At 46.1% G+C, this 18,074-nt stretch overlaps 1 protein-coding gene across 1 annotated transcript in view; it reads right to left on the bottom strand.

The window, feature by feature from the left end:
• Positions 1–449: 449 nt before the first annotated feature.
• LOC119459169 (arylsulfatase J-like) overlaps positions 450–18,074 on the bottom strand; it is an 82,279-nt gene continuing 64,654 nt past the window's right edge. Inside the window, exons 8-9 of the mRNA XM_037720994.2 lie at positions 15,390–15,528; positions 450–792 (exon numbers count right to left, since the gene is read on the bottom strand). Of these exons, the coding sequence (XP_037576922.2) occupies positions 450–792; positions 15,390–15,528 (482 nt within the window). The remainder of the gene's footprint in view (positions 793–15,389; positions 15,529–18,074) is intronic.

Here is an 18,074-nt window from a genome sequence, read left to right as displayed (position 1 = left end):
CAAGTTAACCTGTTCATCAACATCAGCTGTCCCATCAATTATTCAGGTGATGCTAGGATAACACCAAACAGTGCTGGAGTTACGTTAGGTGCTACATAGAAGGCACCAAGCAACAGCAGTTGACCACCTAAACAGCGTATGTCTATCCTAACAGCCTCATGATCGCACCCTAGATCCAAGCGACAGATACATTCTATCACGCAATCAACAGCGATAAGGACGCTACCACTTTCATGCTGCTAGGAGGAATAAGGTACTAAGGACGTTAGAATACGCAGGAAAATAAGCAGTGCATGCTATTTCAGGTAAAAGCCAAGTTTCACTAAGAGGTTTTACAGGATGTGCGAACGACAATGAGGTTTATGAATGAAACATTATGATATAACAATATAACACTATATATTGTTTTGCGCCAAAAGTAATGTTCACTCACTCGCTGAATTTCATGCTCATACCTCAGGCTCGGTTGATGCCAGATTGTTCAGCTCACACGGATCGCTGAATACATCGAACACAAAGACGGTGTCGTAGGCATCAAAGTTTTCCGAGAAGTCTTCCGACGTATTGTCATTGCTGCATTTAATGATCAGCTCTTGGCGCCAGTTGGCTCTGGGTGCAGACCGGTCGCTGGTGCCGGCGTCGAAGGTGGCTTGCTGGAGAGCTTTCCAGGCCTGAGACGACTCCATGAGGGAGTCCAGGTCGAGGTCGACGGGAGGCTCTCCTTCCGGCGGAGCCACTCGACTATCCAGAAGCGGGTCACTGTATGACTGCGAGCGGTTTACTAGCTTGTACCTGGAAGTGTAGATTCGTTCAAGCATTATAACACTGCCTTTGACAGCTGCAGTCGCATTACGTGATGACGGGAAACAGAAGAAACACTGGCGACCGGCTTTGACTGATTACTGACATCGAATTTTCAAAGACGGCGCCCTTTTGTAAACAAGTGGGTATTTATAAAGGACACTCTTTCTCTGCGATAACTTTATGAGCTAGGCTTCGAAAAATTGTGCCCGATATTGTGGCGTAAAATAAGACTAAAAAAGATGCAGAGCCTTTCTCTGTCGAGAAAATAGGGGTAAGCGAAGCTTGTGGCATGACGACACTGTCGCAGGCGTTCCGCTTCGTTTGCCCTAAACTTAGGGTCAGTGGCTCTTTGCAGACGTTTGGCCTCAACATTGCGCTCCCGCAACTAGGGGTCCGCGGCTATTCGCTGACGTTTCGCCTGGGCTTCGGAAGCCCTCACGATATAATCGGACGAGAAGCTTCGGGCACCCCCATTTTCTCGACAGGGGAACGGCTGGTGATTATGTCTCTTTGGGTCCCACGTTTGACAAGGGTAGTTCAAGGGCTCGCTACAGGGCCCCGAACCCACAGGGGTATATGCCATTGAGCTTGGACCCTTTCTGCACAATCACCAGGATCGGCCCACTTTTATGCGTGATACCACCACCGCAGGCACTTGTGAGCCTATAAAGCTTTGCTTAAAAAGATCTACATTGCGATCATATCATTAGGAAATATTTTCTCTAGGTGGTGACGAAGACAGTAAGAAATTAATATCAAGAAGCTAAAAGGAAGGCCGCAGTGACGTAATGCCAAAGAAATACCAGAAAACATCTATAGGACAATACTTCGCACTGTACATCATTAAGGCATCAAATAGAACAGGAAGACATTCCGGCATGGCCACCGTACCCCACGATGGCTTTCAAGCTTAATGCGATTGTCATTCAAGCAATGTAATGGCACACCTCATTGCTGCAGATGATCTAATTGACAGTCTGTAGTGTTCATTCGAGACTTCTATTGCTTCGGCTATATGCGATCTGCACTGTTTCCGGGATCGGCTCACTTTGTTATGACCCTCACTCGCCAGAGTTGGACATGACCATGATGACATTACGACGACTGTGTGGTGACGTCACTAGGATATTGTTAGAGAGACGGAGAGATGGTAAAAAAAATTAAGCCCCTTCCCTTCCGGGAACAGGGGTGCACGCGAAGCTTGTCCAACCCTAGGAGAGGGGTTGGTTAGTTTTTTTGAGCGTTTGAGACGTTCACGGGCCCGCTGCCGCTAGCGTTCCTTCAACGCAGCCTGCTCTTCGTCAAAACGAACCAAATGTGGCCTCCCCTTTTGTCTGCCGGGGCTGAAATGGCGGGAAACGGCGGGCACGAGGCGAGCGAGCACGCGATGACACCCTTTCCCTCCTCTGGAGGGAGGGGACACCTGTAATTGGCTGGGATATGGTGTGATCGCGTGCCCGCTGCGGGCGTTCGCGTCCGCTTCTTCATGCAACCCCGCTTTAAAGGGCCGTATGATGAACCGACAGAGGCTGACTCGGTTAGCGTGGTGGGCGCGCAACCCGGAGGTCGATGGTTCGATTCCGTAGCCCGACGAGCAGTTTTTATTTACGCGCGCCTTGGATTTTTTCGTAGGCCAACATCAACGTCATCATCAACACCGACGCCGATGCGGGTGAGGCAATACAAGCATCGCTTGAAAAGGATGAGGCGCTATTTTCTGCAACCCTTTAGGGAGCACGGCTAAGCGCCTATGGAATGATCATGAATTTATGATGTCAATTAGGCGACGAAGGCGATATGACGACAATTTAAACGCAATTCCTAAACGATGACGAAGGTATAACAACGACAGTGTGAGTGTGACAGCGACGACAATGACGTGATGTTGACTGCATAACGACGATGGCGTGACCTTGAATGTTTGATGAGAATCAGATGACGAAACTGGAATGACGGTCATGATACAACCGCGACGCCATCACGACTGTGTAACAACGAATGCATACCGACGACTGTATGACGACGACAATGTCATTACAGTGGGGGCGTCATCAGCATTGAATGATGACAGCAAAGTCGCAATTTCGCCCGAAAGGTGAAGCATCGATTCCGATGTAAATTAGTAAGGTCGGCCCTATAAACTGGTACACAATCGCTTACTAACAAAAAAAAAGTCACACGCAGCACAGTCACAGCGGAAGCTAGAGGAGAGGCTCCATAGGAACATGCACTAGTTTTCGTGACGAATCTGTTTGCGTCGTTTTCACAAGAACGAACTGAACTGTCCGCCCGGCGTCGACGGCGAGCTGCGGTTTGTGCTACTCTGCACAGTGGTCCGCTGAGCTCGACGTTGCCTCGTTGCTGCTGCGCACGTAGTTCTACGACCCGCATTTTCAGAAGTGGTTTCTACCTTGTGGGGAGGTGTCATAACGTGTACCGAAAAGTATACACAGGTACCGAGATCCGCGGCGCACATGTCCCATCCGTTGACAGCTTGCACTATACTATGCTGTTGATGATGATGATTTATTGGAATTCCTTTTGGAAAGGGGTAGTGACAAATAGTCACCCAGAATGTTTGAGTTAATCAGGTCCAGTTACATGCAACTGCTCCATGTCAGGACAACTGGTGGAATACAACGCAACCGCAATGCAATGTTCGTGCGTATCGACGCTACGCGGCACGTATGACACATCGCGTGACAAGTGACGTGATACAATGCTAATGATGATGATGATGAATTATTGGCCTCCCCTTTGAAACGGGGAGGTGGGAAACAGCCACCTAGCCTGATTTAATCAGGTATACTATACATGTTTGTCATTCTAGCATTTTTGCATACATCTCATTAATATTCTTTTTCTTCGTCAAGCCTTCTCTGTCTATACCATGTATTGCTACCTAAGTAACTGCTACATGGCATGTCACCTTGTGTAATAATATGCAACTGCTATGCAAAATACGCACGTATCGACGCTACGTGGCGCGCATCTCACATCGCGTGACAACTGGCACGATACGATGCTAATGATGGCGATGATGATAATTTTTGGCATCTCTTGAAACAGGGCGGTCACCTAGCCTGCTTGATTTAATCAGGTATACCTATACATGTTTTCCGTTCCAGCATTTGTGTATACATCTCAATCTTCTTTTTCTTCCTCAAACGTGTTGCATCTCCTCGCACGCTAGGACGCGTGTATAGGCCAAGTTTCTGCGGCGAGCTAGCAAACGCAGGTGTCGCTCTCTACAATCTACGAAACAGTGGCCAATCATTTCAGCATGTGGACAGAAACGGCAATGTGTCGACCACTAAACGAAACAGCATCGTTATTTCTAACCAGGGGCCAGATTCACGAAGGTTTTCTTTCGTACGTTCGCTTTGCCAGTGGCTGGCCGCCTCCACTAATGATATGTCTGGCATCCGGATTGTAAAAAATTTTTTCTTGCGAAAAATTCTAAGGTAAGAAGTTTTTGTGAAATCGGGCCCAGGTTTTAACACGAAGGATTCCCGAATGTAACTTGAAGAAAAGGTTTTCGTCCCTGGAGGAATGATCATTCGATGGACACGCTTAAGTACATGTAGGTAATAACATTTTAAATAAGGTTAACGATAATGGGAAGCACGAAACAATGCGCCTGTGAGTGCAGCAGAAATCTCTTTGCGGAGAATGTGAAAATATAATACATAATAAAGCGAGCATCAAGGAAGTGAAAGCCATTGGTGCATCTGTTACAGATGACGACATAACAATTTCTGGAAAGTAATTGATCAATCGAAATGGTAACACCTCTCTTAGAAATGGACTGTTTACATCACGACGAAAGAAGAATAACTGGAAGACAAGTTGTCTAACAAAAAGGTGAACTAGGCCAAGACCCCCGTGTGCTTCTGGTACATTCCGCAAAGAACACTTAAAAATATTTAGATATGACACCAAACACAATTCGTTTACTACTTTTGAAGATCCCTGTGACCCACCATATGACATGTTCATGTTACTTGGCCTACATAGCTTTTGGCGCAGTAGAATGTATGGCAGGCACCATCGCGTAACACTCCGGCGTTTTTTCAGGAATCTTCTGCCTACGTTTGTAGTGCGTACGCTGCGCAAGAAACAGCGCCGGACTTTATGCCTTCATTGGAGGCTTACACGTGCTTGCATGACTTTTGAATGTGTTTCCAGTCACGTTAAACCTTTGTAGTGCTTTGTTTTTCTTGTTTTACTGACGATTCTGCTCCAATGTAATGAAGAAAAAAATGCGCTGCGGGCCCGGGTCCGAGCACAGCGCTACCTGGGTATTTTCTTTCTCATTCCTGGCGATAGCTGCGACCGGCACAGAAATGGCTGACAACATCGCCAATCAAAACGGCTATTGGAATGAGCGCATTACAGCTTACGCTGTAATAACTGCAATAACTGTAAGCATGGTATCACGCACGCGCACGCAAACATGAACACATCTCACACGATTACAGCGGATACCCGCTGTCAAAACGCTGACGTAAGGAAGCGCGGCATCAACATGCTAGCGAATTGACCTTCGTGCTACCTTTCGCTTCAGCGCGAACTAAGCGGCGAAAACAGCGCCCACGAAGCTATAAGCACTCCGCGCACTCTGTCTCCGTCGCAAGTCACTTTGAACATACGGCGCACTCGGCCGCGCCATACGCAGCCGTCGACGGAGTATAATCCCTCCCGCTTCCCCCGGTACCTTGCATGCGATGGAAGACAGCGTGCTTCCTGCCCGCCTTCCACCCTTGCGCGTGCGAGATCGAGGTATCATCGTCGGCTCACTCTCGCACGCTTTCCCTCGCACACACAGCATACGGCGCGCGGCTACGATGTTATCGCTTGGACTTTATGCGAAACATTACGGCGACGCCGACCACGTCGGCGGAATCGCGCTCGGCGTGTCCATAGAACTGTTACCGCTATTATAAGAAATGACATCGATGGAACGATGAAGGTGGTGTGATGAAGATGGCATGAAGGCAATGGGATCGCAATTTTGAAATGACGTCGATAGTGTTACGACATCGTGACCACGCCCGCGTGACGACAATGCGATGATGATTATATGAATACGATACCATGACGACGACGGGATCACGACAGCGGTATAGCAACGAATGCAAGACGGTGACCGTATGACGAAGGTATGACGATGACATGACAACGGCGTACAGATCACGATTGAATGACAGCAGCATGAATGTAGTGGCGTGATGCTGATAGCAGCGCGTAAGGGGTGTTTTGATTGCCGAGCGGCATAAAGAGAATATATATATATATATATATATATATATATATATATATTGCCACCAAGCGTTTTGGAGAGAACACGCACCGAGAAGACGAGAAAGTAGAGGATCCGACTGAACAGTATTAGAGATGCTTTCACCAGCAGGTGCAATTTCAGTTTATCGATGCGGACGTGTGGTAGACAAGAGCAAAATTCCTACTGAATCGGTCATTGTCACGTTTGCAGGGACAGATAGACCGACAGAAATTAAGGCATGGCCCCTAATCTATCGAGTGGAAGCTCTATCCTCTCGTCCTCCACAATGTGTAAAGTGTTGGCGCTACGGACACACTATGAGAGGATGTAGGTCTGCTCCTAGGTGCCGAGTTTGTGGGGAGGAACACAATTCCAGCGAGTGCACCAGCAAGGAAGAAAAGTGCTGCCTCTGCAATGAAGGTCACTCTGCTGATGATATGAATTGCTCGGCAAGGGCACGAGAAATACAAGTTCTAGAAATCATTGAACGAAGACGTTGTTCTCGTCAAGAAGCCATATCTGAAATGCAGGCTAGAACACAGGGATACGCAGCTGTCACAGCCCGTCATACAATCGCCACGGAAGCGTCTCTGTCAATTGCTATTGCTGATGCAGTCGAAAGGGCAATGGAGAAGGCCATGGAGCGACTAGCTGGAAACCTTTGTGAGTCCTTGTCACAAATCCTAACTAACCAGATGGCGCAGATATTCGGCACAACAGCTACTATTAGCATGACTTCGCAAACTACTGAGTGTCCACGAACATCAAATGAAGACGTAGCGCCTAAACTCACGTCCCAAGATGATCAAATTGCTGGTCCATCTGTTGATGTAAGCAAGAACCACAGTGAAGGCATCAATGCGGATGCAGAAAGCTCAGATGAAATGGACATGGACCCCCGATCGCTAAAGCGATCTAGATCCCCTTTGTCGAAAACAGCCACTTCAATTATTCACTCAAAGACGAAAAAATACCTCAAAGACAACCTTACAAAGAACGATTTCTTAAAAGACAGCATTTTAAGTAAAGCAGTTACTGAGTCAATCTTTTCGCAACCATAGGATTCCTCAAAATTCTTCATTGGAATTGCCGATCCATTCACCCTGCGGTAACAGATTTATTGTATTTGGCATCGAAATTCTCCCCGGATATTATTGCACTGCAAGAAACATGGCTTTCAACACATCAATCTTTTAATATAAATAACTTCCGATCTTTCCGATTAGACCGTCCTTCGAAAGGCGGAGGCTTAGCATTTTTCATTATAGTAATGGAGTTAGTCTTAAGGTGAAGATTTCATATAAACATATGTCTCCTGAAAGTGAAATTTTTGCCTTAGATGTAACCTTACCGGGCTGCCTACCATTCACTTTAGTAAATCTATACTTTCCTGCGGGTGTGCAAGACACTCGATGTTTGGATTCCGCGGTGTCGTCATGGTGCAAGGATAAAATCCTTGTGGGAGATTTCAACTCCCATCACACGTGTTGGGGTTTTCGAACAGACCAATGTGGCAAACGTTTGTGGGATTGGTCAATAGATAACCATATGACTTGTCTCAACACCAGAATTCCTACATTTATTTGCAATCGGTCGCGCTCAGCTATAGATTTAAGTTTCATAAGTTCATCTCTCACTAGTTCATCTTGGGCAGCCTTGCACTGTGCCACCAACGGTGATCACTGTCCAATAATATTTGAAATTGCTTGCCCGTTAATACCATCGTGCTCTCAGATCCAAGTATTCGTAAACTACAATAAATTTAGAAATGATTTAAAAGCACATTTGGCTCACCATTCTGAAGAGCGCGAAGCAACAAAACTTATGAAAATTTTTGCTGTAATCAAACGATCACACAAAGAAGCTGAATTTATTTTTGAGTCTGCCAAGAGAGCCTCTCATAGTCCTTGGTAGAATACAGACTGTACACGAGACTACAGACGATGAGAAGCAGCTTGGAAGAAACTACTTTATAACCAGTCCCTCCAAAATTGGGCTGATTACAAGTTTTACGCTGCTGTATTTAAACGCACAGTAGCTAAATCTAAAGAAGATTATGATAGGAAACACTATGATTTCATTTCAAATCCGAAAAACAAAAAGGCGCTGTTTAGATATATGCGGAATCGAAAAATTCTGCCACCACCAATAAGTATTGATTATGTAACTCTATCATCTGATGAAATGATAAAATAACTAGAACAGATAGCAAAAGGCCTTGAGTGTAGATTCATGTCGTGCTATGTCACATAACTTGCAAAAACCAGCCCTAACGTCAGACTTCAACGAAGTTACTGTGCCTTAATTACCTCAAGTAATTCGAAACTTACCCTTGTCAGCTCCAGGTCCTGATGAAATTACAGTGCATATGATAAAAATTTTATTCGAAATATCTCCTTGTGACCTCCTAAGCATTATAAACTATTCTCTAAACAACGCCTGGATACCATATGATTGGAAACTAGCTAAAGTAATCCCGATACCTAAAAAACAAGGATTAGGTTACACCATAGAAAATATTAGACCTATCTCTCTTACTTCTATTATGGTCAAACTCATAGAGAGGATTCTACATTACAGAATTACTGTCTGGATGTCGGATAATTTAATATTGAATCCAAATCAAGTAGGCTTCAGAGCTGACTGCTCTATATGGTGTGCCCATGCTGATTTAGAGAGCCGCATACAACTCGCTAGAAAATAAAGACAATATTCCGCTTTAGTGACATTAGGCATAGCTAAAGCATATGACTCCGTGGAACATACATTTTTCTGAATGTACTACGGAATCATAATGTCCCAAAATATATTATTGCGTGGTTGGCAGAATTTTTGAGATCAAGAGAATTTTATTGCTTTAAGAATGGCTGCTCTTCCTCTAAATTCAAACAGACTCGTGGTGTCACCCAAGGAGCAGTCTTATCTCGAATATTATTTAACATATTAATGAGCGACATTCCAGCCAATCAGGACGTGCAAGTTTACGTTTATGCAGATGATATTGCATTCTTCGCGGCCGATAACGACAAACATTCTTTATACCAAAAATTGCAGAGATACTTGAGTATGCTTGAGGTATGGCTTCAATGAATTTGCATGACATTAAATGTAAGTAAAAGCGCAATATTGGTGTTCCCACTAAGGGATCTGGTTTCAATCTCTATAGTTTACAATCAAGAACCAATTCCCCAGGTTGAGTCTCTTAAATATTTTGGTATAATTTATGATGGAGAACTCAACTGGAGTCCACATATAGAAAATGTAGCATCTAAGGCACAGCGTGCTTTAGGTTTACTACGCAGACTGAGCAACCGAAAGTATGGGCTACGCAGGGACGCCCTCATAATGATATAAAAAATGTACATGCGTCCAATATTGGAATTCGGCTGTGTATTATTCTCAGGAAGCCCTGCTTATAAAACTAAGCCTCTGGTCCTTTTGGAGCGTGAAGCCATGCGCGTGTGCCTGGGACTCCCTAGGTTTGTAGCAAACAATGTTCTTTATCAGGAGGAGCGCCTACCAACATTGCCCTGCAGATTCCGCATCTTAACGATACAAACATTTCTAAAATTTTACAGTTTTCCAATTAGACGATTCGAGTATGTATTTATAAACGATCCAAGCTCCTTCTTTGTAGCTCATTGGCCACGTTTTCACACCCCACAGATTATTTTTGTACAAAAACAATTAGACAGTTTAAATGTAAAAATTCGAGACGTTATTCCATCGTATGACTCAAATCAGAATTTAAAGATTGAATTCGATAAAATTTTCCCACAGAACCCTAAGTTTCATTCAGTCAGGTTATTAAATAATATATTGCAAGATTACCTTGCGCACGTACACACAATTAACATAATAGCCACTGACGCTTCTGTGAACGACGATAAGGCGGGCGTAGGCATTTTCACGATGTCGCTTGGCGGGTCATTCTCCTTGAGAATGCCAGATTTTACTCCCGTATTTGAAGCTGAGCTCTTAGCAATGATTCTTGCACTGCGTAAACTCCCTTTACGTGAATCCAGCGCGGTAATTATAACAGATTCCCTTTCTGTCTGCTCTTCACTTACAGCTTCAACAAATTCGCCGGCTCTAAAGACGTTTCTAACATTAGTTCCCCCCAGCTGAATCTTGTAAAATTATTATGGGTACCAGGACACTGCGGATTACATTTAAATGAAATGGCCGATTCATTAGCGCGAGCATCCCTGAATGGACCAATAATATCGGTCCTTCCAGTGGTGGCACAAATAACCGCGATCAGATATCGGAATTTTTCAATTCGTTGAGATATAATTGAAACAATAACATCATGGAGTGAATTTCAGCACCTAAAACTTCCGTGGAAAATACATTGGTGTCCATCAAGACAATCGGAAGTAATAATCACAAAATTACGCTGCCATGTCCCACCATTAAACCTATATTTACACAGGGCTGGTCTGGCGATATCGCCGCTGTGTCCATTCTGTCTAGAAATAGAAACCATAGAACACTACTTTTTAATATGTCGTCAGTATAAATTACAAAGAAAAAGACGTCTTGAAATTCCGCTCGCTAAATTAGGGGTAAATTTTACATCAGAAACAGTACTCTCTTTCGGTGCCTCGGTATTCGGCTTTATCCACAGGGACGTGTTTGATGCCGTTTGTGGTTTCATTCAATCAACTAAACGAATAAAATTTTAAATCCATACTTTTACAACTAGAGATATAGCATGACATTTATATTACAAAAAGTGCAGTATAGGAAAATTATTCTGTTTGTTCTGATTACTAAATTGCACTGTAACAGTAGTTTCAAAAACCGTATCTAAAAGTTCAGGTGCCCAATTCTTGGCCAATCCACCGGAGTGGGTACGAGCCATGTGCTGACGATATCATCATCCTCATCAATTGTGAGCCAGGACAAAACCACCTTGTCATCTTGTTCACCTTGTCGTCTAACCGCGTGACAAAAGTGTTGGAGTTTTCCGGGTACAACGACGACGACGTATCCCATGCAGAAGACCCTGTCCGGCAGCGGGAGCACGAGTACTACGCACGTGAACACCCCAGTTCACAGAGAAAGCCGTGGACAACGAGGCTTACCACCAGAGACACCAGGACAGCATACGATGACGTCGTCTCAAATAACCACGGAAGTTCCGACGCCTCCTACTCCGACATAGTGTACCCTTCAGAACCCGCTGTCGCCCCCTGCCTATCACGGAGATTTATATGAGGACGTGGATGACTGGCTGAGTGAGTTTGAACGCGTCGTTGCGTTCAACTGCTGCGATGGTGCCACAAAACTCCGAAACGTGTAGCTCAGCTTAAAGGACGCCGCAGCACGTGGTTCCAAAATAGAGAAGACGTATTAACATCGTGGCGTGAATTCCGACATCACCTTCTGGAGTGCTACAGGAACAACGACCGCCGCGTACGCGCTGAGTATGAACTACAATCCCGCGTTCAGATTCCGGATGGGACCGTCACCATGTACGTCGAGGATAGGACTCGACTTTTCAAACGAGCGGATCCTGCTATGCTCAAGGACAAAAAGTTACGCCACCTGATGTGCGGTGTGAAGGAGCAACATTTTGCTGGTCTGGTGCGAAGCCCTCCGAAAAGTGTGGCCGGTTCCTCACTGAAGCTGTGGCATTGGGGAAAGTGCTTCGGGTGCAATAGCACCGAACAGGTTCGCGAAATGATTTGCTCTGTCGTCCGCGAAGAAATGAAGAAGCTCTACGGAGTGAGACAGCCAATGGTCGGCTCCATCGAGCCGCGATGAGGTTGAGTAAGCACTCGGAAGCCACTGATACCCACTGATGCGGGACCGGCCCCCATGTTCGCAGATATTGAGCCCCGTACGTATGCGGAATCCTTGCAGAACTCCATGCCTGCTTCTCGCCCCGCAGTCTCAATTCAGACGACGCCGCCAGGCGCAATTCAAGCAGCGCACACTGGCTTGGACGTCGATGGTCGCCGTGCACCCCCGAGGCAGTCTGATGTCTGGCGTGCGTCGGACAGAGGACCCCTCTGCTATCACTGCAGTGAGGATGGTCACATCTTCCGCGAGTGTCCGTATCGACAACTTGGGCTACCTCTGCTATCACTGCAGTGAGGACGGTCATATCTTCCGCGAGTGTCCGTATCGACAACTTGGGCTACACGGTTTCTCTATCAACTCGCCTCGTGCTCAGGTTGGCCAGAGGCCAAGGGAAATTGAAAAGTATGTGGCCCTGCCACGGGTACCTTTCACACGACGTCAATCGCAATCACCATCTCCGGGTGACTCTCACTCATTCGTCCATGTTTTGGGGCGATGGCACAGAGATGCTCGTCAAGCCCCCGTCGGGTAAACTGAAGGCAGCAACCTTCGGGGGCGAAGTTGCTGGGACTCAAAGTGTGGAAGACCTACCATCGACGCTTGCACGTAATGTCGCAGATTCACTGAAAACAGCAAGTTCTATGCGCAAGAAAGATATCACAAACGGTCGCATACCCGTATGAGTGCAGTGGAAAAGAATCGCCGGTTACCCCATCTGAACTTGGTGACCGAGTCTTCCTTGACATACCTGTGCTGATAGACGCTCTACAGGTCAGCGTATTGGTAGACACTGGTCGAGATTATTCAATTATTAGCGCGAAATTGGCAACGATTCTAAGAAAGTTATGACCCTTTGGAATGGAACGCGCATTAGCACAGATGGAGGTCACCTTGTTATTCCGCTGGGCCGCTGTTCTGCAAGAGCTAATATGCGTGCGTCGACAATTGCAGTCACCTGCCTCGTCATCCAAGACTCTTCGCGTCAACTCATCCTTGGTATAGACTTTCTTCGCGAGTACGGTGCAATTATATATCTTCGTGAGCGCAGTGTGACCTTCTCAACACTACGTGCTACAGAGCAAGACGCCGATAGCTGTCGTAAACATGCGCTGCGTGTTGCTAACGACAGCATGACATTGCTGTCAGGAGTGACTGTACCAGTAGAAGTCACGTGCGAAAACCTCCGAGTCGGGGACGCGGTCGCTGAAAGCAACGTCTCTTTATTGCTGCTTCAAGGTGTATGCGCTGCCCGAAGCCTGGTTCGTGTTCGTGACGTGTGAGGAATACTCCTCACAAATTTCAACTACGAACATCGACATCTTTTCCGCGGCACTACCGTTGCTATGCAGATCCTGTCACCGACGTCGCAGAGTGCTTCGCATCCGAGGAAATTAATGGTGATGACAATTTTCTTGACCGCATCGACGTCAATTCGAAGCTCTCGGACGAGAGGAAAGCTGCACTTCACGACCTTTTAAAGGAATATCGGTCTTGCTTCGCCTCTTCGTCTAAAGTCCGCCAAACACCCCTCACCAAGCACCGAATAATTACCGAGGATGATGCGCGCCCTATCCGACAACATCCCTATCGTGTCTCAGCTAAAGAACGCGAGGCGATTCAGACGCAAGTAAAAGAGATGCTCGACGAAGGATTCATTCAACCATCCAGCAGCCGATGGTAATCGCCAGTGGTTCTAGTGAATAAGACGGATGGAACACTACGCTTCTGCGTTGATTACAGGAAGCTAAACAGAATCACAAAAGAAGATGTTTACCCGCTGCCTCGGGTCGATGACTCTCTCGACAGGTTGCGGCACGCGAAGTAGTTTTTATCCATTGATTTAAAAAGTGGCTATTGGAAGATTGAGGTTGATAAGCGAGACCGAGAAAATACTGCGTTTGTAACCCCAGACGGCCTTTATGAATTCCGAAATCTTCCTTGCGGCCTCTGTTCTGCTCCAGCTACTTTCCAGAGGATGATGCATACCGTTCTCACTGGCTTGAAATGGCAAAGCTGCCGTGTATACCTAGATGATGTAGTCATATTATCTGACACCTTCGAAGAACACGTGAAGCCACTCGCTCAGCTTAACTTACGCTGTAACCTCAAAAATGTAATTTCGGCTATGAAAAGCTGACCTTGGACATGTCGTGAGTGCATAAGGACTTCGCTCAGATCCAGACAAAACTGCAGCCGCAACCGCATTTACTGTTTCCTCTGACAAAAGGGCAGTACGATGTTTCCGTGGCTTGTGCGCTTACTGTCGTCGATTTATTGCAAACTTCGCCAAGATAGCCGAATCGCTCCCGCGACTCACCCGAGACGATGTACCTTTTGCCTGGACCACAGAGCAAGAGACAGCTTTCACAAAGCTGCGACAGCGCATGTAGACAACACCTGTACTTCCCCATTTTGATGAGGAGACAGATACAGAGTTCCACACAGATGCTAACAAAGTCGGACTTGGGGCTGTCCTTTTACAAGAATACGGCCGTGTTGAGCACGTCATAACTTACGCCAGTCGTACACTCTCTCGAGCCGATGCAAAATACTCTACTTCATAGAAAGAATGCTTCGCAGTCGTGTGGGCGACGACAAAATTCCGGCCTTACCTCTAGGGCCGTCCCTTCAAAGTGGTGACTGACCACCACTCGCTGTGCTGGTTGGCCAATCTCAGAGATACGTCTGGCCGTCTTGCTCGGAGGAGTTTGCGCTTGCAGGAGTTTGACATCACAATTGTGTACAGGTCCGGGTGGAAACACGAACATGCCGACGCGCTTTCCCGCGCACCTGTGGGGAACCCTGCTGTGAGCTCTGAGGATGACGATGGTTTCATCGGGGCCGTTTCTGATTCTGACTTCACGTCCAGGCAGCCATCAGACGAATTACAGCCTGTTATCGACTACCTGGAGGGACGAAAATCTCAACTTTCTCGGCATATGACTAGCGAGTTATCCACCTTTTCTCTCATTAGGGTCATCCTGTACAAGAAAAATGGTCATGGCAGTGACAAAGCCTTTCTACTGGTTGTGCCTACTGACATGCGTGACATCCTCTGTTCATGCCCCGACGAACCCACGTAAGGCCACTTGGTCTATTCGCGGATTCCCGCTCGGGTGCGCCCGCAGTACAAGTGGCCATGACTTTGGGTTATAGAAGAGCCCGATAACATTTGTCGAATGCTTTTACCTACTCCCCGTTTGAATCGAATTGGCTGTACCTTTGGCTATGACAGAATACACGCCTTTAAAAACAATTTATTTGATGATCTACGATCCAGAAGACACCAAGCTCAACAAGTGCCTCTAGTCCATGGGTACAACGCGCGTCCGGCTCTCCTGCCCTTTTTTTTCTTATCCGTAGTGCAGAACGGGAGAGGTGTCCCCTTTGAATAGACAGTTGCTGTGCTGTATGTTACCCACCTTTTCTTAACCCCACAACAAGAGCCTCTATGAGGACAAAACTTTCTCTGGAATGCTATAGTCCTTGCCTGCCGGAGATGATAGCCGATTCGTCATTCCAGCCTTCAATCACCAGAATCACATCTTCGCGTTGATTGCCGTTGCCCGTGGAGAGTGCCTCCCACTGGTCCTTTCCGTCCACGTCGCCGAGATGTGAAACGTCTCCTCCTTGAGGAAAAAAATGAATGCGAGAACGTTCGTGAACAACAAGATACCTCTAACAATGTAATTTTACCCGTTATCAAAATTTTTTGCGTGGTGCGTCAAATACAGTGCGCAATTCAACTTGGCAGTTTGGCGATGATCGCACAGGTCTGCCACCTTGAAGACAGTGATGTTGTGGCCGGTATTGGTAACTGTAAGTTACAAAAGGTATTTTTTAAAGACGATAGTCTTCGCTAAACGCGAAAAATTTTGTCTGTCTGTCTGTCCATCTGTCGGTCAATTCAGCCGCCCGGCCAAAACCAAGCGAGCTACTAGCACTGGTGGCACGGGGTCATACACGGCAACATTACACAGCGCAAAGGAAACCTCAGGCCTATTTGAGGCAAAATATATGTGCATAACCGTGATACGCAGCGTTCATTTATTGAGAATACACATTGCACTGGTTTTTATGTTTGTAAATGAAAAATCAATGCGTTAGAAATGGTGTCGAAGAGACGCTACGTGCTAAAAACTAGCCGACTGAAGCCACGGCTCTGTAGACGGCTTTAAGGCAACAGTAATAAAAGGTCCCAACAGATGGTGCATGAGCTGGGTGAACGCGGGTAATTTCAATTGAATTCAGCCAAACGTTCATTGCATCCATCATGAGAGGAGTGAGAGGGGAGGGGAAGAGCGTGACGGGTGGGAGGTTGGGAGAAGAAGGGGTGTTACGTAGAAGACTATCGTCTTTTGACGTTATTTACAGCGAAACAAGCAGATATGCGGCCATTTTTTAGATGCACAAAGTTCTTAAAAAATTGCCTGTATCAGTTAGCACAATTCTACGAACCCTTGATCTAAATTACTGGTTCAGGCAGCCATTACTTCTGCGAGAAATCAACATGCTTAATTGAAAAATAACATAATTGCGCGTATCAACTTTTATTTTTGTTATTTTATGGCACATGTTCTAATCTAGGAATTGTAGCTAGTGCGTTTGTAAGGCATATCCACTTGGAATGAATTCTCAGGACGGCACTTGTTTCGAGATAATTTTAGAAGTGCCCGCCAGAATACATTGTGTTCCAGTTACTTTTCTGCTTCAGTGCATTAAACGGCATTTTGTTTAAAAAAGTTAAAGCAAAATAAATGCCTCATGTGCCTTGAGCTGATGTATGCAGCTTTCTTGTTGTAAAGGTACGAGTGAAATTCATTTATTAAACAACGTTGTAACTAAGTTTAGCAAAGTGAGTGCCTGTTGGAGGGCGCTTGCAGCATAGGCGACGACTACGGGGGGGCTCCGGGGCTCGAGCCCCCTCCGGAGTTTTCCGGGAGGGGGCTGCCCCCCCCCCCCCCCCCGCTCCTAAAATGTCATTAACTTACCCAATTCACTTAAGGTCTCTTTTGAGTTGCCTCTACCTTTTCCCTTAAAATGTAAAGTGGCTACACGCTATTTGCATGATTGCGGACGCGGACGTGCACGGATTTTATTAATGCTCTCGCTTTATTTTTAATATCCTGACACTAGGAAAACAAGCGCATTGGAAACATCTACCTCATCCGTGTTTTTTTCACTTCAACATGGTATTTCCAGTGTGAACACCATGCACACACATTATATTTCAATGTGTACGCAGGACAAAGTTCAATGTATTTTTATAGGGAAAGAGGTAGCCAACGAACAATGATTTATAATGATTTGGATAGCCCATGTCTAGAGAATGACTATGTTTCTGTATGTTCAAGTCGCTACAAATTGCTTTGCGCGCTTTTTTCACACTGAAAAAGACCTGCACACTTCAGTGACCCCTTCGGCAGAGTCTTTTATCAACAATGTGTGAAATGCACATGAATGATATATGTCTCAGCATTGCTTCTCTTTCCAGTAGGTAATGCTAGCGACTCACGAAAAAAGAGTTATAATAATTTACAACATTTATCTGGGATGGAAACATCGCAACGTGCATGCAGAGTTCATAAATATATATAATTAACTTAGTAACCGAAGTTACACCAAGCCGCATTCACTCGAAATCAGAATCAATAGCAGTCATACGCAGCAGAGCTTTTACTAGGGCTCAGAATTAAAAAAATAGAGGCTGCAGTTGCGCCGCAAAGGCGAAGCAGTTTTACTGATAGCGAAGCATAAGACAATTGCATGAAGGAAGATTTTTCCCGTATAAATACGTGTAAGAGCCGCCCCCCCCCCAACTTAAAAGCAAATGTTTTTTTTTAATCTAGCTGAGAAGTAATCGCGTTCACCGCTGATTCCGATCACGCCCCACTGCGAATTTTCCCGCGCAGCGTACTTTCGCGCGTATATAAAAAAAGTCGGTCCACTACAGGATGGCCTCTGTCAGTAATCTCCAATTACCCCTGTCTCTTAGCTTAGGCTGTGAGATCTGCAACACTTGGGCGCGAAAAAACAGCCTAAGAAGGAAGACAGCGCGCATGAAGTAAGCAGCCATCCCTGCTCGCCCTTGATCATTGCACTCCCCCAATAATTACCAGCAATTGGATACGGCACGCGGGCCGCGTGAGCGTCAACCGCGCACAGTCATTACCAG

Source organism: Dermacentor silvarum, chromosome 7, assembly GCF_013339745.2.
Source record: "Dermacentor silvarum isolate Dsil-2018 chromosome 7, BIME_Dsil_1.4, whole genome shotgun sequence".
Taxonomy (NCBI): domain Eukaryota; kingdom Metazoa; phylum Arthropoda; class Arachnida; order Ixodida; family Ixodidae; genus Dermacentor; species Dermacentor silvarum.
The sequence above is the reverse complement of the archived record's forward strand: the minus strand, read 5'-3'. Positions and strand labels throughout refer to the sequence as shown.